The sequence below is a fragment of the Urocitellus parryii genome, chromosome 11 (genome assembly GCF_045843805.1).
Source record: "Urocitellus parryii isolate mUroPar1 chromosome 11, mUroPar1.hap1, whole genome shotgun sequence".
Taxonomy (NCBI): Eukaryota; Metazoa; Chordata; class Mammalia; order Rodentia; family Sciuridae; genus Urocitellus; species Urocitellus parryii.
The window spans coordinates 20,436,787-20,461,719 of record NC_135541.1 but is presented as its reverse complement, the minus strand read 5'-3'; the positions used below and the strand labels follow the sequence as shown (position 1 = coordinate 20,461,719).

General features: G+C 53.4%; 1 protein-coding gene across 1 annotated transcript in view; it reads left to right on the top strand.

Moving 5' to 3' along the window:
- Nucleotides 1-24,169, top strand: part of Trim62 (tripartite motif containing 62) — a 30,929-nt gene extending 6,760 nt beyond the window's left edge. The window contains exons 2-5 of the mRNA XM_026406837.2: nucleotides 7,253-7,348; nucleotides 11,762-12,018; nucleotides 12,746-12,861; nucleotides 21,854-24,169. Of these exons, the coding sequence (XP_026262622.2) occupies nucleotides 7,253-7,348; nucleotides 11,762-12,018; nucleotides 12,746-12,861; nucleotides 21,854-22,404 (1,020 nt within the window). The 3' untranslated portion in view covers nucleotides 22,405-24,169. The remainder of the gene's footprint in view (nucleotides 1-7,252; nucleotides 7,349-11,761; nucleotides 12,019-12,745; nucleotides 12,862-21,853) is intronic.
- The last annotated feature ends 764 nt before the right edge of the window (nucleotides 24,170-24,933 follow it).

Sequence of the window (24,933 nt, the reverse complement as noted above, 5' to 3'; positions counted from 1 at the left end):
TACAGCATCGTTTGCCATCCCACCCTTGCACTCTGTCTGAAGGCTGAGGGTGGGCGTGGGGGACTCAGAAGTGGATTCCATCTTGGATTCAGAGATTCACTTAATAATTCTTTTGGCCAATACACTTCTGTGCTGGCTGAGAGCCAGCCCCGTGCCAGGTCCAGGGCAGGGCTGCAGGAGACCTGGCCCTGCTGGGGCTCTGGGACAGGCCTGTGAACTGGTAGGTCACTATAACTGAGCTTTCCCAGTTGATTCTTAGCGGATGTGCCAAGTGCTTCAGGCCAGGGAGCAAAGAGGCTATGGGTAGCGGGAATGGCACCCTCCACAGCCACCATGGCCTGGGCACAGACTACAGGCCCTCAGTGCCCTGGCAGACAGGCAGGTTTTCTTTCTCCCCCCAGCCTCCCTCTCTCACCTCACAGCAAACCTATGAGGTGTGTATCATTGCCCCATTTCACAAATGAGTAAACTGAGGTTCTAATACTGTGCCTAAGGTCATACGGTCACTAAATGCCATTGAGGCTGGAAGTTGAACTCAGGTATGAGTCTGACCAGGAACACATTCAGATGGGTCATTGTGGCTCTAGGAGGGGGAGAAGAGTAAGAGTGAGAAAGAGAGGCTTAACCAACTCAGGAAAGGCCTTGAACTTGTGCACACGCACGCGTGCACACACACACACCCTGGAAAGGCAGGGAAGCTGGGGACAGGTTTGAGCAGGTACATGTGGCCTGTCCGATCTGCACCCTTGGGCGGTGTGCATGGTAGAGACCCTGGAGCAGGGGAACAGCCAGGTGTTTCCAGGGACTGTGTAGCTCCAGAGGGCCCAGGGAGGGTCTGGTCTCCAAGAAGCAATAGAAGAACTCACATCTGTCCAGAGGAACAGGGCCTCGGGGCCTCAGGTAGAGGTGAGAGATGGGGGCCGGGAGAGGAGGAAGACGCAAGTCCACTTTGCCTTGTTCAGATTTGTGGCATCCTCGGGTGGGGGAGGAGAAGAGAGAGCAGTGCCCAGGCTTGGAGACAGGAGGGTACCAGCACTCGCTGGGCCCTGTCACCGCGCATCTGGTCCTCTCAGGAGCCCTCATTACAACCCTGCCAGGCTCTTATCCTCAATGTATAGAGAAGGCCCTTGGAGGCTGGCCCCAGGAAGGGAAGAAGTGATTTGTTCAAGTTCATACAGTCCAGATTCAAATGCAGTTTTCTAACTCCAGAGTTCATGCCATCTCCATTGGGATGAAAAGGGTCCCTGAGGCCAGAGCTGGGCTGGCTTCCAGGCAGTTTTGTCCCCTGGACAAGAAAAGGAGTGTCTTGTGGTGGGGGAGTCCTGATCTTGGCCTTGGGGCCTTGAGGCCTGGCTTTCTGTCCTCCCTCCTGGTTGCTGCCCCACGCTGGTCTTGCCAAACTGATGGAGCTCCAGAAACCTCACAGCTGATAGGACGGGCACCCACCCGGCCCTCTGGGGTGTGTCCTCCCCAGACCCCTTGTCCTCCCCTGCCCTGCCCCAGCTCTGATGGAGCCCTGCCAGTCCCACTCTCCCTGGCTGATATTCAAGGCCTCCTCCACCCGCTGTCCCATCCCAGCCAGCTCCAGCCGGCCTTTCCAGCTTGTGACTCCTCCCACCTGTCGCCTACCTGGCTCTGGCCATCCAGGACTAACCCCACTTCCTGCACACCAGGTGTGCCCCTGCCTGACCAGTCCTCTCCACCTGGAACAGCTTCTCCATGTCCTGGAAACTCGAAGGAACACTACTATCGCCTTTCCTGGTTCTTCCATCAGACAAACCCTGAATGTGACACTCCCCAGTTCTGAGGCCCCATTTCACATATAATTATGATAATAACAACTTAGATCCAATGAACTCAACCTATGCATCATGTCAGGTTAGGAATTAAGTCATCTGATGGTCACAACAACCCTACTGAACAGGTGATACTATAGCTTCACTTATAGGAAACTGAGATGGAGGGACTGTCACAAACACAGCCAGTGGTGACAGTTGCTTGGATCCTTGGCAGACCCCCCATATGCACATCCTGTTTTTCCTTGTGTTCCACCTGTTTAAATTTCTTTCTCTTTGGCTCTTGCAAAATCTTTAACATCAGGGACCCTGTCTCCAGCCCATGGTAGCCAGTACAAAGCCCAATTCTCAGTGGTGCTCAGAAATTATTTCTGATTTGAGTTGACTGGGAGGCAGAGACGCTGAGCAGTTTTGAACTTGCATTTTTAGAGTCTCTCGGAGCCTTGTCTCTCTTACTAGCTGTGTGACCTTAAGCAAACTGCCTAACTTCTCTGATCCTCAATTTCTACTTCTATGAGATGGAGGTGATAAATGCAACAACCTTGTGGATTGTTATGAGAATTAGATGATGAGATGCCTAGGAAATTCAAACCCAAACCCTGAGCCACTCCAGCACCTCTGGTCCTGAGTGTCTTCTGTGGTCATGGTCTCAGTGTTCTTGCCCTGGGTTGGCTTTGTTATGTAGGAGTTTATCAGCAGGTTCCTACTTCCTGACTGACCTCTCTACTGGGAGGAGACTTTCCGGTTGACTCTCCCACTCTAGAACTAGGTGGCTGGGGGCCAGTCAGTCAGTCCCTCTCCTTGGACTTCTGTTTCCTGTTCTGGCAATTGTAGGGGTTGGGCCAGATGGTCCCTCCAGCCCCTTCCTGCTCTTGCCATCTGAGGAGGCAGGGAGGGGCCACTGGACACAGCTCTGGGTGAGGACATGAAGGCATGACCGGAGGCCTCGTATGGGGCAGTGACTACTCCATCCCCCATGCACTGGGCGCTGCCAGGCTCCGCACCCTGGAAGGCTGAACATTGGTTCCTCTTTCCTCATTTCCAGCCCTAGAAGATATCCCCATTCCCAGGTGACAGGTGAGAACCGGGGGCACTGAAAGGTTCCCTGACATCCAGGGACACGGCTGGTGAGGGGCTTGGTAGAGCCAGCTTTCAACCCAGGTCTGCCTGGAAGAAGGTCCCCGGGGTGAGGTGGGACAGAGCTCAGCCAGCCTCCCCTGGGCTCTAGGGTTTGGTTTTCCCAAGTGGGCGGCTCCCTCGGGCTCCGAACCTGGCCCGCCTGGGGAGAGCTACCTGCCCTCGGCCTCTCTCCCCTCCCACCCTTTCTGGAGGGAGCTCAGACCCAGGCCAGCCCCCTCCCTGGGCAGTTCATCCTGCAGAAGCCTGAGGCTGGTCTGTACCTGCCTCTGTCCTAGGTACTGAGAGTGTGACAACCTCTCTGGCCGGATCCCTCAGGAGCCAGCAATTGGGTAGGGAAGATGAACAGGTCAACTTGCATTAACATGAATTGTGGGCCACAAATGTGCACCCAGAGGTGTGTCTGACGACAGTGTGTCCCACAGTGGGGAAAAACAAGAGTGCGTGAGCATTCTGGACAGCGGGTACAGCGCACGCAGAGGCCTAGATAAGACCATTGCTGCAAGACGCTTGGTGCTCTCCGATAGAACTTTCTGGAATACTGGAAAGTTCTGCATCTTCATTGTCCAATGCAGTACCGCTCGGCCCAGGCAGCTATTGAGCACTTGAAATGAGGCTGGTGCGACCAAGGAAATGAACTTTCTGGTGTTTCATTTTAATTAATTGCCATTTAAATAGCCACATGGGGCTCATGGCTACCATATTGGACACCACAGATCTGGACCAAGAGATCAGACTGGAGAAAAGTGGAGCCCGAGGTGAAGGGCCTTGAACGCTGCCCTAAGGCCTTGTTCCCTTCTTCCCTGACAACGTAGAAATTCCCTCCCTGGGAGGGGAAGCATGTCTCCTCAGCAAGGAAGAGCAGGTCTCGGATTCTCAACTCTGTCCCACGTTCACCGTGATGTGTCTGTGTCCCTGTCTGTCTCCCTGACTCCTGTATGTCTCATGGGTTGGGACTTGCCCCTCGTCCCTCTCCCCATCCCAGACACAGCAGCATGTGAGGCCCAGGACATGGAATGGGTCGATGAGGGTTCTCTTGCTCCTGCGGTCCAGGAGGAAGGCCAGCTCTCCTCATTCTCCAAAATCAAGGAGAAATCTGTCCATGTCCCTCAGATCCTGAGCAGTGGGAGGAACGTGGCCTCCAGTGTCCCTTCTCAGAAACACAGAAGAGCTGCTTGGGCGGCTGGGTCTGACGTGGGCCCATGGGGACGCCCCGGGAGAGAACTGTAGCACTGGGCCCATCTCCTCCAACATCTGCCTCTCGGCCAGCCTGTGTCCCAAGCTGGATAAACCCAAGGCCATCAGAGAGGGCCTGGGGAGCCCTCGGATCGAATGCGAGTCCATGAGGATGCCTTTCAGCATCCCTTCCCTAAAACACTCCGTAGGAAGAGACTCAGGACAGCGGCACGCTGGCAGTGGCCACGCTTGCTCCTGAGAGCTGACTGTGCCATCTCTTCCCAACTCCACGGCCAGTGACCTCAACAGCAACAGCTTGAGATCCACTCTGGTGGGAGCATCTACACCATGGAAGTTGGCAAACCTTAGTGGAGCTTTTTTGATCTTTCTTTCTTTTTCTCTTTTCTTCCGTCCTAAAAATCACGTAGTCTAGTGATGGTGTGGCTAGTCTTCAGGGACAGGGACCCACACTTCTGCCTTTTCTTTTTTTTTTTTTTTTTTCCTTTTTTTTGGTATTGGGGAGCTAACCCGGGGACTCTCTGCCACCTCTGAAATACATCACCAAGACTTTTTAATTTTTTTAATTTTGAGACAGGGTGTCTAAGTTGCTAAGATGAGCCCCTCCCTTTTGCAGTCTTCCTGGCTTAGCATCCTGAGTTGCTGAGATTCCAGGTATACACCACCATGCCTGTCCTGTCTTTCTTCTACTCTTCTAGTTTCATCTTGTGACTTCTGTCTTTACCTTTGTGCCTCATGGCCTGAGATGGCTGCTAGAGTTCCAGCCATTGTGTCTATCCAGCCATTAAGCTCTCTTTGGTCACAAAACATGCTGCTCCCATTTTTCTCTCTTACTCCTGTTTTCATGAGTAGACTCTCCTCATCCTGCAATGTCACCTCTCATGTTACCTCCTTTGAAAACCTTCCCTGACCAACTTTGCTAAATTCTCCTCCCTACCCTACACTTCTTTATTTTCTCTAGCGCACAGACCAAATTAGTAATTATCTTGATTTTTAAATTATTCTTCCTGCTTATTGTCTTCTTCACCACACTGAAAGATCCCTGTGGGCAAGGACTGCCTATGCCTTGTTCTGTCAATAAATAGTTGTTAAATGAATAAGCAATAGTAAGCAAAGATAATTTTGTTTTTCACATTCTTCCCTTCACATGTAATGGCCTTTCTCCCAGGTTGCTACCCAGTCTGTAAAATTAGTTGAACCAGATGTTTGCTGAGGATCCTCCCTGCTCTGACGACATGACTGAGCGGGAGATGAATATGAACTGGTAGATCAGCCTCCCTGGTACCTCTCAGCCCAAGCTGGTCAGGGACCGCAGGGCCTGCTCAGAGGCTGTTTCCATGGAAATTCATTCACACAGCAAACTTTCTTGAGCCCCAGTTCAATGCCAGGCCGTTGGGTACAGGCTGCTGGGTACAGGCCACAGGGAAAGGAAGCATCAAGCGCCTGCCCTGGAGGACTCACAGGCTAATATGGGGAGGAAGCTGGGACAGATAGGAAGAAAACTGGCTATGATACAATGGCTAGGGGCTCAAATTAGTGCAGACATCCAGGTACAGTGGTGCATGCCTGTAATTCCAGCAACTCAGGAGGCTGAGGCAGGAGGATTGTAAGTTTGAGGCCAGGCCTCATTAACTTCGTGAGATCCTGTCTCAAAAATAAAAAGGACTGAGGATGTAGCTCAGTGGTAAAGCACCCCTGGGTTCAATCCCCAGCACCAAAAATAAATAAGTACAGCCAGCTAGACCCTATGCTGGGGAGCATCTATCATCCCAATCTTTATCTGGCAAATACTGATTGAGGCCCCTGCTAGGAATTGTTCTGGGCACTAGGATAGAGCAGCAATCAAGCCAGTTAAGATTCCTGCCCTCATGGAACTCCCATTACATTGAAGGAAACACGCAGGTGAGTCAACAAGCAAGGCCATTCCAGGCAGTGGGAGGTACGGTGAAGACCCTGGAGCTGGGGATGTGACAGAGGTGTAAGCAGATGCCACTGTCCCTGGGGTGATCCCCCAGAGATGGCAACGAAATTGATAAGTCAATGATACAAAGGAGTCACTGTGAGAAACCCTTATGGTGGAGGGACAGCCAGAGGAAGCAGCAAATGCAGTGTCTTTAAGTTGGAGGGAGTGCAAGGTGCTGGAGGAGCAGGGCCAAGCTCACTGTGGCCAGAGGAGAGTCTAGGGTTGGATGATGGAGACAGCTGGGGCCAGGGTCAGGGGAGGGAGGCACAGGATTGACTCTGGTGCCAAAAAACACAGCAATACACATGAATAATAGGCAATGCAGTACTGCAATATTTCTTCAATCAAAATTAATGCAAAAATTCATAATGAGCAAAATATCAAAATTTTAAACAAGGCCAACATTCATTAGCCATTCCTTGCTAAGCTACACTGGAACTTGAGACAAAGGAAATATAAGTAATCCTGATCATGTTTTTATTTCAAATGGTGATGTATTGTCTAGCGTAAATTTGTTCTTAATTATCTTGGGTGTTACCACTGTTGCAAACATGTCACTTGGCTTCAAGATCATGGTCTCCAGAACCAGATGTCTAGTTATCATTCTGACCTTACCCTTACATGCTTGGTATGCTTTGTGGCCCGTTTCTTGGCCTCTTTGTGCCTTTTTCTTCATCTAAAAGTAGAATCATAGTGCCTAGCTTAGGGTTACCCAGAAGCTCCAATGAATTAATAATAAGCCAAGTGCCGACAGAAGTGTCTAGCCCAAGCTGAGAGCGCTCAATGTGGATAGTTATCCGGTTTCCCTCCTTGCTTCCCAAAGCCTTGCTGCCACCAAAGGTCTACTCCCAGAAGCAGCAGCTCAGGAGGGGCAGAGTGGGGATATGTGTGTGTGTGGCTTTTGCAAAACTCCTGGTGAAAGGTGAAAGGTGGGAACAGATTCTGGAGACATTTAAGATACAGACCCTACAGGACTTGGTGGTTGAAATGTAATTGACTCTGGTGCCAAGAAAACACAGCAATCCACATGAATGTTGACCAGAAGCGGGGCACAAAGCCAGGGTAATGCCCTGGCGTCTAGGAGGGCTGGACCATCCATCACCGCTGAATACCCTGGGCACGTGTCCCCCAAGCCCCCAAGCCGGTCCTGTGTGTGTTTCAGAGGGAGCTGAAAGAGCAGCTTCAGGCCCTTCAGGACAGCGAGCAGGAGCACACGGAGGCCCTACAGCTGCTTAAGCGACAGCTGGCGGAGACTAAGGTGAGCCAGCTGGGTGTGGGGGCGGGGCTTAGAGGGGCGGGGTCATCTCAGGGAAGGGGCGGAGCCTCCGTCCACTCTGGGGCTTGGGGGGGCAGAACCTGGTGTAAAAGGCAGCCTCAGGGAAGAGGGGGAGGTTTCTGTAAAAGTGAATTGATGGGGACTAGGAGCAAGGAACCCACCCCCAGACAACAAGGGGACTGAGCTGGGCCCTTTCTCCCTTTCCAATGTGGATGGAAGTTGCGGGTGAGATAGAGACCTTCGGAAACCTCCAGAATCCTGAAGGGCTAGAAAAATGTACCCAGTCTCCTTTTGTTCCGCCCTTATTAAACATGCCCATGGCCCAAGGAAGCCACCCTGAGCTCAGGATGAGAGGGAATGCGAGGGTCCATTTCTCTCAGCTAGCGGTATTCTCCTCTTTTCCCCCCCATTATTGTTTTTCTTCACTGATCTCTTCCTCCCCTCACAGCCAGCCCTGGTGTCATTTCCCCTCTTGCTCTCAGGCCATAGAGATGTGGACACAAAAAGGTCGTACAAAACCCTGCAGTCTGGCTACGGCGCTGGGGATGCGGGGAGTTTTCCCTTGACCTGAGAGGAAGAATGTGGGTTCTGGTCCCACCACTGACTTTGGGTCAATTGTACTCTTCCTATCCATACAGCGAGGATCTTGCGGGGCTCCATTCAGAACTTCAAGACTAGAAGTCCTCCCTCCCTTACCAAGTGACTCTACATGAAATCTAGGGGCAGAAAGGAACCTTGGGAATGCCCTGAGCCTCCAGAATTCAGCCCAGGGCTTACAGAGGCCCTTAGAAACACATCTGTGCCCCAGCATAGCCACCAACCCATTGTGGGGTCTCAGGAGGGTCATGACACATATTTCTTCAGAGAACATTCCAGAATGCCTCTGGGTATAGCCCCTTAGTGGGAAAGAGATGAAAAACAGTCAGAGAACTATAGCCTCCTTGCTTCTTGCAGCCTCAGTTTCCCCAGCTCTCTGGTAATTCTGTACCCTACGCTGAGAAGCAACTCAGAGCCTCTCTGGATGAGAGGGAATTCGAGGGTCCATTTCTCCCGACCAGCGGTTTTGTCCTCTCTTCTCCCCCATTATTGTTTTTCTTCACTGACCTCTTCCTCCCCTGCTTTCCTGTCCATCTGTATGCCTCTAAGGGGTCCTGTGGGGCCACCTCCCCCTCCAGTTCCCCCAGCCCTGCTTCCTGTCTGGACTGGGGTATTTATACAAGAAATGCCTATGGAGACTTGGAGGTCATATTTCACCTGGTGCCTGACTTTTGCTTTCCTATGGCGCCCGCCCCTCCAGTGACCCAGCTGGGGCCTGTCTGATCTCCCTCCTCGGGTTCTGTGTTTTCCTTGGTTGACCCTGAGGGTGATACATTCTTGGAAGGGTGTTTTTCTAAAAGGGCCACAGCTCCCCCAAGCCCCTGTGTGTTCCAGGGGGGCATGGCGGACCAGGGATGGGAGCGGCTTTCCCAGCCAAGGACGAAAGCAGGCTGAACATTCCTCCATGCTGAGAACTGTGCTTCTGCTTCAGTGTCTTACCAAAGCCCACAGAATGTCACCTCCATCCCAGCAGGACTTGCCAAAACCTAGCACAGTGTCTGACATACAAACTGTATTTGTAGAAAAAGCAGTGGGAGGGAGGGGGACTTTGGAAGTAGATGTTTTTTAATCCCAATTTTATCAGTGAGGTCACTGAGGCACAGAGAGGTTGAGGGACCAGCCTGAGGCCATACAAGCTAGTAAGTGGCCAACAGGGCACTTACTGCCCAGTTCTGCAGAGCCCCATGCACATTCCAGCCTCATGCTGGGAGGTCTCTGGGGTGCCTTCTGCAGGCCTAGGGCTTTGTGAAAGTCAAGTGGATAGATTGGGAGGACCCTAGGGGACCTGCTCAGGGCTCCTGGGGTGGCTGTCAGTCTGATGTGCCACTTCTGAACTGGTCTTTCCCTGCCTCCACCTCTTTTTCTATGTATTCTCTTTATCCTGGGGACACTGGATCCCCATTCTGGAAAGAAAATGGAGTCTCTGCCCAGCTGTGTGAAGTGATCATGATCATGGCCCTTTCTCCTTCAGCCTCAAGTAGCCCCTGACTTCCAGCCTCGTGCCAGGCCCTGGGGTGGGCAAAGGGCTGAGAAAAATGCCCTGGGGGCTGGGGCTGGGGCTCAGTGGTAGAGCGCTTGCTTAGCACGCGGGAGGCACTAGGTTTGATTCTCAGCACCACATAGAAATAAATAAAATAAATGCCCATTGGCAACTAAAAGAAAAAGAAAAATGCCATTCCTACCCCGGAGGGGTTCATGCACAAGTTGGGGAGACAATGTGGAGGACAATGTATTAAGAGAGTTTATAAAAGGCTCTGGGAATATCTAACTCCCTGAAAAGTTTAAAGAAGGTCTCTCAGTGGGTAGCTTTCAAGCTGGGTTTTATAGGGTGAGTCGGAATTTGCCAAATGAATAATGGATTGGGAGGGGTCGTTCTAGGCATGCGGAAGTGCCGCGCAGCTATGTTAGGGAGGTCAGCTGGGAGCAACTTGACAGGAGCTTTTGGATGCCAGGCTAAGATATTTAGCATTTTGCTGTCATCCAAAGCCAGGGAAGGTCCTTAAACCCAGTATGGGCTGTGACCCAGCTTGCACTTGAGAAGGACCACTGGCAGTGAGCTTGTTGGCAAAGACTGGAGTTGACTTGGGGACTGAATGAGTTGGAGGGATGTGTTGGAGAGAGAGTTGGAAAAGTGATCCTGCACCAGGCCCGGCCCAGCCATCCCTATGGACTTTGGAGCCAGCCTCAGAACAGTAAGCATTAGATAAAGATGAGGGAGAGATGGGAAGGAGCTGGCCTGGATGTGTCCCGAGAAACCTGGGTGGCAGAGGAGGAGCGGTCAGAGATGGGATGCAAACCAGGACTTCCAACAGCAGAGGGTGGTCAGCAGGCAAACACTGCAGAGTGGTCTGGGAGGAACCAGACCTGGTGGCCATGGAGCCTGGGGGCCTTTGGAGGTTAGCTCCAGAGGGAGGGGGAGGGAGATCCCATCCCCCCAGCAGCAGCAGCCTCAGCCTCCCTGGGTGAGGGGTTCGGGGAGGCCAGCGGCAGCCTGGTTTCCCATCCCCAGGCTCTCCTCCATCCCCTCTTTGTCTGCCTGGCTCGCTGGGTGGGCATGCGCAGGGAGGCTGGCCAGCTGCCAGCAGCTCTTCCTGCAGGCGGGCAGCCACCACAGGAGGGAACAGGCCCTAATTGAGCCTTTGTGGAGCCTCCCACAGAGCCCAGGGCACTGAACACAGTGGGGTCTCTGACTCCAAGAACTGCCAGCCAGAATCCTGCAAAGTGAAATTGCAGAGGCAGGCCCCACATGCTGCCACATCCTGTGTCGCCTGACTCTCAGTCTTTCCCCAGGCCGCTCCCTCCACCTCTCTCCTGACCCCAAATGGTGCCTAGAGCTTCCTCGGGCCACCTGCCCTTGGGGACTCCCAGGACATACCCATTAGAATCAATCGCTTTGCAATAACCTGGCTATTTCTCCACACCTGGGACCCTGTCCCTAGGGGCAGGAACAACCCCTCACGTCGTGTTCACCACAGCCCTGCGAAATCATTACCCCATTCATGGGTTGGAAAACTAAGGCTGATAGTGCTGAAGTTGCCACAGCTGGAGACACAGCTGGGACTCTTACCCAGGCTGTGGGGCACCGAAGCTGGTGCCCTTCACTGCCCAGTGCCCTTCACTGCCCCGTGCCCTCTTGGGCCTTGCAATACCTGCATGGCATCAAGAACCACCTGTCCATGCTCACTTGCCCTGGCAGAGACCCTCACTGTAGTTCTTGTTCCTTAGCTGGGGGAGTCTTGGGGGTGTCAGAACAGAGGAGTGACCACCAAGGTCAGCCACACACTTTGCAGTTTATGAAGCTCTCTGACCTCTGTGATCTCTTCTTCTTCCCTTGAGCCCCACAGGTGAGTCATTATAAAGAAAAACTAGGGCTGGGGGTGTAGCTCAGGGCCAGAGTGCTTACTAACAATCCTGAGGCCCTGGGTTCAATCCCCAGAACACAGGAGGGAGAGAGAAAAGGAAGGACAAAGTATCCCAGACTGAAGACGTCATTCCACAGTGTCCCCTCTCCCTCCCCCAGCTTCCCTGTCCCTCCTGCCTCTATGCCAGATATCTGGGCAGAGTCCTCTTCCCTCTCTGCCTGCTACAAACTCATTGTTTCACCTGGACCACAGCCTTAGTTTCCTAACGGGCCACACTAACTGCTGTCCCCGCGACGCCAGGGCTTCTGTACCGGCATCCTCGGGTGCCTGCCAGGCCCCCTGCACAGCCTTTTCCACCCTCCCTCTCTGCAAATGAGGCTCCTGGGTTCCCCCCATCTGCGCCCGCTGCCATAACCCGTGACCACTGTCCCCGCAGTCTTCCACCAAGAGCCTGCGGACCACCATCGGCGAGGCCTTTGAGCGGCTGCACCGTCTGCTGCGAGAGCGGCAGAAGGCCATGCTGGAGGAGCTGGAGGCGGACACGGCCCGCACGCTGACCGACATCGAGCAGAAGGTCCAGCGCTACAGCCAGCAGCTGCGCAAGGTGCAGGAGGGGGCCCAGATCCTACAGGAGCGGCTGGCAGAGACTGACCGGCACACCTTCCTGGCCGGGGTGGCCTCCCTGTCTGAGAGGTACGTGCCACCTGTGCGAGGCGGCGGTGGTGGAGACAGATGGGTTGTCAGCAGAGAACTTGATCATGCACGTCTCCATTGATCATTTATGGAAGACCTACTGTGTGCCAGAGCTTGGGCTAAAGGCTCCATGCATCTAGACTATTCTATGTTTAATATTTTCTGCCATTAGTGTACAAGTAATAGCAATGTCTGTGATCACATGGTAGGTACCTGTATTATATCTTATGTTCTTTATGTTATATAGCATATCACTGTCGTCCCCATTTCACACATGTGGCAACTGAGGCATAAACAAGCCAGATCAATTGGCCAAGATCTGTCGGCTAGGTGGTGGAGCCAGGATTCAAGCCCAGGCTTCTATGGCTTCAAGGCCACCCTTGGTAATAATACTTAGTTATTGGGATCAACACTGGTCACAGCCTCATGCCCGTGGCATTGGCCCTGAGCCATATACTGTGCTAAGCATTCTGTCCACTGTGCCATGTAACCCTCATGACAATCCTAGAAGGCAGGTTCTAGCTAGTGCCCATTTTATAGATGAGAAAACTGAGGGTAATAGCTAGAGAGGTCGGCAGTGGCACAAGCAGGCACCTGCACCTGAGTCCCACAGCCTTCTCACTCATGACCTCACCCTTTGCCAGCTGCCCTGAAGGTGGCCATGGGGCCCCAACACCGGGCAGGAACCCAGTCCCCTGTGCAGCCTTCTCTCCTGCTGTCCTTCCAGGCTCAAGGGGAAAATCCACGAGACCAACCTGACATACGAAGACTTCCCGACCTCCAAGTACACGGGCCCCCTGCAGTACACCATCTGGAAGTCCCTGTTCCAGGACATCCACCCAGGTGAGGTTCCCCTGTCCCTCCCTGAGAGGCCGGCAGGCGGGTGGGGGGCACAGGTAGGAATGGTCTCTGGTGGGCTGAAGCCAGGCAGCACCTGGCCCTAGCCCGCCGGACCCCAGGTCCTAAACACAGTCTGGGGGCAGGGCAGGGAGGGACCCAGGGTGCCTTCCTGAGCTTGCTGTGCCCCAGGACCTGTGCTGGGCACTGCGCAGTTGCTCATCCTGAGGGATCCTCAGAGGACCCCGTGAGGCCGTCCCATCCCCGGGGAGCTGCAGGTGCTCCTTCACCAACGACAGGGTCACCTCTCAGTGACCCATCTGGGGTGAAGATGCCTTTAACAGCTCACCTGCAGAGCATCCCCTTAGCAATGCACCAAAAGAGGATTATTGGTTGTTTCTCCTTGGGATCATGTGACTAACCGGCCCCCAGTTTGTGCCTCTGCCCAGAAACACCCGAGTGTCATACCACACGTGACCAACCCTGGGAAGAGAGGAAAAGTCAGAATTTGAAATAACATTTCTCCTGAATACCTATCGTTTTCACACTAATATAGGTTTAAAAAAAAAAAAAAAAAAAACATCAATTGGGGGCCTTGTGTACCAAGGCCCTGGCACTCCAGCAAGTCACTGGATATACGTGGTACATATCAAGCCCCTTTCTCACACCAGACACTGTTCTAGGTGCTGGAGGTGGAGTAGTGAGCAAAACAGGCAAAAATTCCTGTCCTACAGATCTTACATTCTAGGGTATGAGAAAGTAAACAAAAGTGAATAAGTAAAACAAAAAACAAATACACATAGTGCACTATGGTACATTAGATGCTGATAGGAGAGAGATTTTAGATAAGGGTGAGGGCATGGAAGGAAAGACCTGAAGGAAGGAGGGTGAGTCATGTGGGTATCTGAGGGAAGAGGGCTCCTGGCAGTGAGAACAGCAAGTGCAAAGGCCCTGAGGCAGAAGCATGACTAGCATGTTCAAGGAACAGTAAGGAGCCAAGTGTGGCTGGAGTAGAGTGAATGAGAGGGAGGGTGAAGAAAAGGTCAGGAAGGAGGCAGTAGCCAGACCATAAGGGCCCACAGACCAGGGTTATAACTTTGAATTCTATGTTGAATGAGAAGGGAACCATTGGAGGGTTTGGGACAGTGAAGTGACCTGAGCCTACTTAAGTTTTAAAGAACCCCTGTGGCTATTGGGCTACGAATCGACAGAAGGTGGTAAAGGGCAGAGGCTGGGAAGTTGGATGGGAGACCATTGCATAACCCAGGTGAGAGATGCTGGTGACTTGGAGCAGGATGGTGGCACTGGAAGGGGGTGAGAAGTAGCCAGATTGTGGATCTATTCTGAAGGGCCATTGAAATTTGGCCTCAGGTGTGAGAGGAGGAAGACAGAGAGGACAGGATTTTGGCCCAAGTGTCTGGAAGCGTGGAGCTGTAGCATGTGAGGTTGGCAGTGCTGCCCACTGAACACCTTGAGCTGATGTTTGAAAGGCATTGAGACCACAGGTCCTCAGTCCAGGAGGAAGCCAGGCCTGGTGTCATCAGCCTATGGCCACCATTGAATCGACCGGATGGGGTCGCCTGGAAAGTTAGGGTAGGGAGAAAGAGAGAGGGGGCCACTCTAACATCGGAGCCTGAGGGCGTTCCTGTAAGTCATGGAGAGGAGGAGACCCAGCCAAGGAGACCGAGAAGGAGCAGTCAGATGGGCAGGAGGGCAGCCTGGGGGTGTCCTGGCAGCCGGGCAGAGGGAGCGTTTCCAGAAGAAGAGTGGTTCACAGTGGCAGAGGCTGCGGAACCAAGCATGGGAGAACCCCAAACAGACCCTCCTCCAGGTTTAGCCACACCGAGATCATCCATGACCTTGGCGAGAGCTATTTTGGTGGCGCAGTGGGGCAAAGGCCTGATTGGAGCCCATCCAAGAGAGAAGTGCAAACAGCAGGTGGAGACGACGCTTTCAAGGAACTTTACATACGGGAGGGAGAGGGACTGTTGAGTGGCTATTTTTGTAAGATAGAAGGAATAGCAGCCTACTCATGGGTTGATGGCAAAGAGGCAGTAGAAAGGCAGAATCAAGAGGCAGAAGCTGTGCACACCTGTAATCCCCGTGACTCAGGAGGCTGAGGCAGGAGGACTGCAAATTCAAGGCCAGCCTCAGCAACTTAGGGAGACCCTGTCTCAAAATTAAAAAGATAAAAAGGGCTGGGGATGTAGCTCAATAGTAAAGCGCCCCTGAGTTCAATCCTCAGTACCAAAAAATAAATAAATGAATAAATACAAAAAAGAGGGAGAGAATTGTGGAAGCCATGGCCTTGGTACCGTCCCTGGCGTGGTCTGCTGCTTGCCGAGGGGTGGCCTCTGCCAGGAGCCTACACAGTCTATCTCCAGAAGCCTGGAGAGGGTGGAATATGGGCAGCAGAGCAGAGTGGGAGCTTGCAGGAAGCATCCTCTGATGGCATCACCTCCCCAATGAGGTGGGAAGTGAAGCTGTCAGCTGAGATGAGGAGGAGGTGGTAGGAGGTTTGCAGAGAGAGGAGAAAGCAGGTTTCTAGTGCATGAGCTGACCCTGGGCCTGGGAGGTCAGTGCTTTCCCGCAAACCACACAGCTGCACCACAGGGCAGATTCAAGCCTCAGGCAGTGAGGACCCCTGATTGTGCCTGGGTCAGCACCTGCCCTTGAGAGGTGAGATACAGATAAAGGAAGGAATTCCCCCTAAGAGGTAGGTACCTTCACGAAGAAATTAAGGCACAAAGCTGTTAGAAGCCTGTCCATGGTCACAACCTATAAAAGGTACAGCCAGCCTTTAGACCCCCAGGTCAGACCCCAGAGCCTGTAACCTTACCAACTCAGCTCACTAGCCATTCTCCAGCCTGATACACCAGCTGCACCTGGGAAGACTGAGGTTCAGAGAGGCTCACTGTCTTTCTAAGGTCACACGGCAGTCAGAGTTCTCCCACCTGTCTGGATTATTTTTTTAATTCTACAAACAATAAAAATCCTTCAAGACAGCCTCAGGAGTCAGGAGAGAAAGGCAAGCAACCAGATCTCAAGAGTCCAGTGGGACAAGGCTATGACCGGGGACTCCCAGGTACCATGGACACCCAGAAGGGGCAACAGGAGGCTGTGGGTGGAGTTGGCGGGAGGCTGGGCAACAGATGCTGTTTGAGCTGAGTGCTGAAGGCTAAGGAGTAGGGGTGCGCAGGGGCATGAACGACCCCAGGGCAATCACAGTTCAGTCCCTGAGGGATGGAGAAGCGCTAGGACAGTCACTGAGAGGGTGCTGGACCACAGAGCCAGGCTCCCTGCAGGTGACTGAAGGCCTCGCCTGATATGTCCTTACTGACCTCCTGGGAGTGACGCAGGCTCAGAGCCGGTTCTCTGCTCTCCGTGGGAAAGGAGGCAACAGCTGGAGGAAGGGTCCACTTCCTAGCAGCCTGGGTAGGCGTTCTGGGCTGCCCTCTTGGCATAGAGGCCACAGCATGCTCCCACCCCTGGGGAGCCCCCCACAGGGACCAGGAGATTGAGGGCCACTGGAGGGAGGCAGGAATCCCAGCCGCTGTTGTCCTGAGCCGCAGGCCAGGGGAGCCCCTTGTGCAGGAGGCCTGAGAGCTCTTAGCCTCAGTGTCCACCTGCTGTATCCCTGTCAGCCCCGAGAGGCAGGCTGGGCCTCTCCTCCTGCCATTCAAGAGCCCCCTCATCCTCCCATCCATATCCCACTGAACCCCCTTCAGGTCTGAAGTGAGCCCTGTTCTCCCTCCTCACGCTCTTTAGAGCCTCACGCACCATCCTCAGTCCTTACGGCCAACTCCTGCTTTTCCTTCGTGTCTTAAACACCTGTGCTGAGAAGCCTTCCTGGATTTCTCCACAGAGCCCTGCTTATTAAGCTTTCCTGGTCCCACTGTTTGGCCACCATTGTGTGGCTGTCTCTCTCCAGATTGTGAGCTCTGAGGGCTCAGGGCCCAGGGTTGATTCATCCCCAGCAGCCAGCACAGTCAGTATGTGTTGATGAATGAAGAAGACAATGAAGCAGAAGTCCACTTCTGCTTCCAGAATGGTGCTGAGTCTATAATAGGTGCTCAGTAAACCGCTGAGAGAAGGAACTCACTGTACAGTATAAGACAAGTCCCTTCCTCCCCTGAGCCTTAGCTTCCCCTTCTGAATGACAGTATTCCTTCTGGGCTTCTTCACGTGGGGAATTGCTGACTGCCCAGGGGCAGGGTTTTTCCACCTTCAGTGCCACTGACTTTAGGCCTTGGGGGCACAGTCCTGGGCACAGCAGGATGTTTAGCAGCCTCCCTGGCCTCTAGCCACTAAATGCTGTAGCCCCACCCCCGTCTTAACAACCCAAGGTATCTCTGGACGTGACTTAATGTCCCTTGGGAAGCAAAACTGCCCCCGCCGAACAGTGCCTGCAGTCAAGCTGAGGCAGCAGCTGTGTGCCCCAAACATCCCACCGGGAGCAGAGGCCCCGGGACTTCAGAGAGCAGTGATCCTGTTGGCTGGGCCCCTTCCTTTGTCTGTGAGGCCTGTGAAGTCACTCTGGCTCCTCTGCCAGCACCAGAGCCCTTTATGTCCAAATGGAGCGGTGCCCCTAGGGACCTAGCCCACAAGTTCTAGCAGCTTCCTGCCTGCCCCTCCCCTATGGCCTGGCTTCCCATTGGGTCACTGGAGAACCCATCTACCACCTGTCAGGCCCCTGCCCGAGCTCCCCCCACCCCCACCCACCCCTGGCCTCACACCAGGAAGCCCTCCCCTCTCTGCCCTCCCCTACCTGGCCTGCTCCCCACAGGGCCAGGCCACCTATTGTCCCAAGGAACCAGACACTGCTCCTCTCCCTCCTGCTGCCTCCCCACTCCCACCCCACCCCCAGGCAGCCCTCTCCCCACCTCCTGCTCAGCTGAACCAGTCATTTTGAGTCCCAGTGTTTGGCTGCCTGACCAGGGGACCCAAGGCAGGGCATCCCCATCTGAGCCTTAGTTCCTCACCTATACAACAGGGAAAGTCCCATTGGCTTCCCAGGTTACACATGAGAATTAAATTAAAATTGGGGACAATAATCCTATAACTTGGTAAGTACTTAGCCCTCTCATGGTTCCTCGGTCCTGCTGAACAGGCTTTCTGGAGCCACATGAAGGAAAGAACATGATGTGAAAAGACGTCAGCTCACGTTCTAACGCTGCTTCACCCCAGGTGGCAACCTCAGCAAATCGCTTAACTCACTCGAAGAGCCTCAGTTTTCTCTTCTGGAAAATGGGGGTATAGTAGTTTGTGCTCCTAGGTATGCAGATGTTCTGTGGTGCCCGCCCAGGCAGCTGCAGGCTGAGTAGGTGGGAGGACTCGGGGACCTGAGGCCTGGTTTTAAATGCCTGGCTGCAGAAAAGAGCTGACGTATTTCCTGTCCTGTCAGGCCTGTGCAGCTGGCCCCGCTGTCCTTGAGAACAAAGAAACAAGCCATGGGGCTGCCAAGCTGCCCAGTGGTGGTGTCACGCCGTGCCTCGGGAGGGCTTTCTTTGTGGTAGGCGACCAGAGGCCAGGACATATTTCCTGGGGCTTCCATAGTCCCAAATGCCATTTGACTTGGAGGTCTCAGAGAGGCTTCGAGGACCAAAGACGCATGCTCAGCTCTCTGTGTTTACAGGTTCAGAGTCCCACGACCTAGAAATGAGCCCCGACCTGTAAGATAGTGAGCCCAGAGGACTGCCTTTGTAGGATCTGTCACCTCTCCCGAGGGTCAAGGAGGGATGAAGTCCCACAGGCAGAGACTGACTTCCCAGTGGGGGAGAAGGTGTTGCCATGCCCCCTCTGGCCTTGCCCTTGGGACTGGAAAAGCCTCCCTGGGATCCAAGCACCTCTCCCTAAGGAGAAGCCAGGCCTCGCCTGGGTCCTACCCAAAGAGTGGCAGCCCTGCCCTCCTCCACCTGCAGGACTGGAGGTGGGGATCAGGATTTCCTCTGCCCTGCAGGCGCCTCTCTGTTCACCTTCCCAGAACCTCCGGGAGCCCTGGGAGCCCTTCCCCGTGGCTCAGAAGTGAGTGGCCCATGTGGCCCTGGAGGCTTGAGAGTCTGAAGCTCTTCCCAGGCCTGCCTGCCAGTCCCCCACGCTCAGGTCTTTCTGCTCCAAGCTCTCCTTTCTAGCTGTTGCTGGTCCATCATCCCAAACGCCTCAAATAGGAGGGCCACGTTCTCCAGGGCACTCAGAGCTGTGGCCACCGTCTCCCAGGCAGGGACTCGCCCCCCCCCCACCCCTCTGCACAGACACCCCTCTGCCCGTAGGAGTGACCCCATCTGCATCTGATTAAGTTCTTGGCTCCCTGGCCCCCCTCCACCCACACACTCCTCCACCTCCTCCCTCCACACCCCTCTATGGGAATTGCCCACACTCCAAGGGGCAGGAGACTTCTAGCTCTGACCAGCTGCCCTGGGACCAGTCAGACTGTGGGCAAAGCCTTCATCTGATGACAGCCAGTGCCTTTCATCTCCTGGCTCCTCTTCCTCCATCATTCCTCCTCATTCCTCCTCCTCATTCCTCCTGGATGGAGATTTTTTTTTTTTTGACCCCTCTGTTCACAGAGCTCACTGTTTGCATAGAGCCCTCAGGTTCCCAAAAGTAGGAGAGAAGAAAGGAAAGTGCAAAGCTGAGTTTATTCCTGACAGAGATGGTGGCAGGAGCTTGCTGCAGGCTGTGGTCGGCTTGTTAGTGGTTCAGGGATGGGCATTACTCCCAACAAGGACAGTCACCATCAATGAGCCATTTTACTTCTCTGTGTGTGCGCAGCCCACAGAGGCAGCAGAATTAGGGGGTAGTGTGCCAGCCATGTCATCCTGTCCCTGCTCCACCAGATAAGGAAGGCCAGAGGGACGTGGATGGTGAAGTCCTTCACTCTGTGGAACATGTGGCAGGATCCCATCCTCCCGCATGTCCTCTCCTCTCTCTTGCTCTGACCTGGAAATGGCCATGGGACCTAAGGGGAGCAGGTCCCAGGTTCCCCTCTCCTTCTGGCTTGTTGATCAGCTCCCTGGGGAGACAGAGTCAACAGAGGTCTTGACAAGAGTTCTTGAGACTTGAGATGAGACCTGCTAAGCCGGTATGGCCAGCCCACAGGCAGGTGACCCAGCCTGCACCACCTGCCCAACAAAAACAGGGTCAACCTGGTTTGGTGAGCATTTCCAGAAGCCTGGCTTGTGCCAGGTCCTGTGCTGAGCCCTGGGCACACAGGGGAGGGCCGAGGTCAGGAGGATCCAGTCCTTACCCTCCTGGGCCGTGGACATGGCTCAAGAATTTCAGAGGCAGGGGAGCACAACTCCCAGCCACCAGGAAGAGCCCAAGGACAGGCCCTTAGAGAGGAGCCCCCTGAACCTGGTCATGCCAGCAAAGAGGAGGCAGGGGAGGGAACTGTGGGGCAAAGGCTTTGGGCCTGAGTGAGGTGGGGCAGGGTGAGAGATGGGCAGCGGGGAGGGCTGGGCCGGACTGGGCTGGCATTGCTCAGTCCTAGCTCCGCCAGTATCTGCTGACCTGAGAAGAGTCCTGACTCCTCTCTGGGTCTCAGGTTTCCCCCTGTCAAATGGAAGAATTGGCTTAGAACTAGAGATTTTTTACTTTTTCAGCACATTTTCTACTTTTCATATTAAATAATTTGTAATGTTACAAAGATCATATAATCTCATCACCATTTCAAGAATACATGTATGTGTCCACATATGCACACTATACATACACATATTTATACACATACACTCACATAATGGAAAATAGAAGGAAATTATTTATAATAAAATATTTTATATGTCAACGTGTAGAAGTTCACTCAGAACCACATTAGAAAACATAAGTATTCCAGTGCTCACTTTATAGGTAAAACACCTTCTGCTTCAAATGCAGTCCTATATAGACAGATTTTTATCAGTGGTCTTGCCCTTAGAGATGTATTTTCCAGAAAAGCGAACAATTCTTAGTTAAGTCCCAAACAAACAAACAAAATGTAGCCAGGTGCAGTGGCACACACCTGTAATCCCAGCTACTTGGGAGACTAAAGTAGGATCTGAAGTTCGAAGCCACTTTGACAATTTAGTGAGACCCCATCTAAAAATAAAAAAGGGCTGTGGGTGTAGCTCAGCAGTAGGGCCCCTTGGGTTCAATAAAAAAGAAAAAAATCAGCCAGGCACATGCCTATAGCAGCTCTGGAGGCTAAGGCAAGAGGATTGTGAGTTCAAAGCCAGCCTCAGCAATTTATCGAGGCCTTGTCTCTAAATAAAATATAAAAAGGGCTGAGGATGTGGCTCAGGGGTTAAAGCACTCCTGGGTTCAATCTCCCTTACAAAAAAAAGAAAGAAAGAAAGAAAAGTCAGTTTTCCCTGAGTTTGGTAATTGTATTCCAAAATATACAGTGTATGTATAGTACGCAAAAAAAAAAAAAAAAAAAAAAATTCATGTTTATACATGAAGTGGAGTTTGTAGTTTCATATCATTATAAAGAATACTTCATCCACATGAAGGTGTGGTGGGACATTTGAAAATCCCTGGTGGGGGGATGTGATGGATTGTCTGGGTCATTTCATTCTGTGGTCCCTGGATCCCTCTTATCAGAGACAACCCAAACACCCTCACAAATTCCCACATTACCCTCTAGGGGGCAGTAGCACCTGAAAAATCTTTAACCAACCTCCCTGGCAGCTCTGAAATTCTGGACCTCATTCTCGTTAATTCTACAAATATTTGTGGAGTGCTCACTACCTGCCTTGCCCTGGGCATCAGGCAGTGACCAAGCAGCTATGGCCCCTGATCTCTTGAGGCTTAGTGTAAATCTGGAAGGACCTTAGCCATTACCCTTACTTTTTACAGAGAAGGAAGATGAGGCCCAGAGAAGACAAGCTTTTATTTCGAAGTCACACAGCAGATCAATGGCCTCCTGGGGGCCCCCCAGAATCCTGTATGCAGGGAGACACCGCACAGTGGGTCCACAGCCTTCTCTCTGCTGACCTCTCCCTCTTTTCATCCCTCACAGTGCCAGCTGCCCTGACCCTAGACCCTGGCACTGCCCACCAGCGCCTGATCCTGTCTGATGACTGCACCATCGTGGCCTACGGGAACCTGCACCCACAGCCCCTGCAGGACTCACCAAAGCGCTTTGACGTGGAGGTGTCGGTGCTGGGCTCTGAGGCCTTCAGCAGTGGCGTCCACTATTGGGAAGTGGTGGTGGCAGAGAAGACCCAGTGGGTGATTGGGCTGGCGCACGAGGCCGCCAGCCGCAAGGGCAGCATCCAGATCCAGCCAAGCCGCGGTTTCTACTGCATCGTCATGCACGACGGCAACCAGTACAGCGCCTGCACCGAGCCCTGGACGCGGCTCAACGTCCGGGACAAGCTGGACAAGGTGGGCGTCTTCCTGGACTACGACCAGGGCTTGCTCATCTTCTACAATGCCGACGACATGTCCTGGCTCTACACCTTCCGGGAGAAGTTCCCCGGCAAGCTCTGCTCCTACTTCAGTCCCGGCCAGAGCCACGCCAACGGCAAGAACGTGCAGCCCCTGCGCATCAACACGGTGCGCATCTAGTCCAGGCCTCCAGGCCGCTGCAGCCAGCAGGAGCCCCGCCTGCACACCAGAGGTCCAGGCCCAGGCGCCTCTGCCTGGTCACCCGCAGACCTCAGGCCACTTGTTCGCCCTGGGGCCTCCGTTGCCCTGTGTGTGACACGGAGGTCGTGCTCCACGAGTCCTAAGCTCTCTTGAAGCATTAAAGTTCTGTAAGCTCTGACCTTGATGAGGATGTGACATGGCTTCTCCTCAAGGCAGTCCCCACCCAGCCCTTATCCCCAGCCCCTCAGGGAAAGGGCACTACCTCCCTGTGTCTCCTCCTGCCCAGCTGCCTGGCCTTGGGATGTGTCAGATGTGGTCAGGAGTTGGCAGCCTGAAAGACACAGAATCCTCAAGTCTCATGGCCTAAGTCTTGCCCCTGACCAAGCTAGTGATGGTCATTTTACCCTTGACCCCAGCCCACCAAGGACACAGGCAGTAGCTGGTCCTAGGGTTGTCACAGAACCCCCCTCTCAACCCCCGCCCACTTCTACCAAGAGCTGTAAGGCTCCACTTTCCCCAACTGTTATACAAAGCAGAGACCATGCTGTAGCCTGTGGGAAGGCACTGAGTAGTTGAGGCCACATGTGAGTTACCATGTCACCACCTTCCTGCCCAAAATCTGAGGGCAGAATGAGGGCACCCTGGAGACCCAGGTAGATCACAAGCTAATGGTATCTGCAGGACAGCAAGCATCACTGAATGACAAAGGTCCCCAGCAGCTCTGGACTCTGGTCCAGCTACCCCTTGCGGCCAGGCCTCTGTGACCTGCTAGGGTACAGAAAGGCTGCTGGGAGCAGTTATTTTAATCAGGACCTGAGCACTGGGAGGAGCTGTTAGCTCAGACACACACACCCCCTTCAGACTTGGCATCTATCTCACTTAGGATCCTGCTGCAGAAACAAGAGCCACTTTAGCTGGCTGAATTAGGTAAGGATTCATTACCAGCTCCCTGGGAGTTTGCATCAGAAGGGAGCAGTAGAGTCCTTGCTGAATTTCCAAGAAAAATTCCCAGCTGCCAGACTCATCCTGTCATGACCAGGGAAGCTGTTCCCCCCTGCAGGAAGCCACTGTATCAGAAGCCGCTGACTGCAGCACTGTGCCCCCTCTGCCACCGTCCATGCCAGCAAATGGATGTCCCAAGGCCTGCCTCTTCCACTAACTCAGGTCCCCAATCCATATTTCTACAAGGGATTTGCTACCTTTACTGCAAGGGAGTCTGGGAAATGTAGTTTCCCTCTTTCCAGCCCCAGCCATGCAAAAAAGGGCACTAGAAGAAATTTAGCCTGCAAGCTGAGCAAGCCCATTGCATTTTCTGCCACAGCATCCATCGTGAAGCGCTCCTGCAAGAGGACTTCACCTTAAGCATGGGACCATGGGGTCCAGGAGAGTCCCCAGGTCTGCTATGTAGAAAAGGCTCCATCCCACCTTGGCTTCGAAGCAACAGAGCCCGGAGGTGCCCTGCCCTACCTAAAAGCAGCAACCTGAGAATGTGCCTGCGAGATCGCACTGATTTCTCACAAGCCCTGGCCTTTCTTTCTAGTCCTGAGGCCTCAACTCTGTACTTGGGGTCTCAGCACACCCATCAGAAAGGAGCCAGAAGAGCTGAACTTGAGGGGCTCCCACTCCCAACGGCCATGCACTCAGGCCTTCCCTGAGCAAGAGTAAACCTCAGCCCTGCCCAACCCCTCAGCTCCAGAGTCTGGGCCTCCCCCAGCAGTATTTTTATTTAAAAATGTTTCCCATTTGTGAGTTATGATAAATTTGTATTAAATTAAAGTTACAGGACGCCAGTGGTCAGTTCCATTCATTCTGACAAACATAAAGACCCACTTGTCCCATCCCAGGGAGTAAGGGTATGTTAGAATGGCCAATCCAGGCCCTGCCAGGTAGATGGCATTCTGCTCATTCTTCAGAGAAGGCAAAGCAAGTTCAAGGGAGAGGGTGTGACTGCCAAGTGTCCTAGAGTCCACACTGGAAAGACCTGAGTTCTAGGCCAATACACCACAACTCTGTCACCAGCCAAGGACGATCAGTCTTTGCCTGGGACAGCAGGGATATCCTTGGGAGTAGGCAGAGCTCACAAGACAGTGGCAAGTCTGATCTCTGGAACTACAAAGACTTGGCCTCAAGTTCAGGCTCCATCACTGTGTGACTTTAGAAAAATGACTTAAATTCTCTGGGTCTTACTTACCCCACAGGGAAAATGGGAATCATAACACCAACCTCACATGATTTATTGATAAGCTATAAAGACAGTGCACTTGAGGAAGAGTCAGTGTCTGGAGCGTATGGGTTTCCTGAACCTCTGTACTGGCTCTGACCCTGAGAAGTCCCTCTTCCTCCTTGTGCCCTGTGAGGAGCGTGGGACCATGGGGTCCAGCAGAGTCCCCAGGTCTGGTATGTAGAAAAGGCTCCATCCCACCTCTGACTGATGGGGACGCAGCCTGGCCAGGAGCCAGGGTCCCGCACATGGGCACAGGCTGTGCATGCTGGCAGCAGCAAGATCCC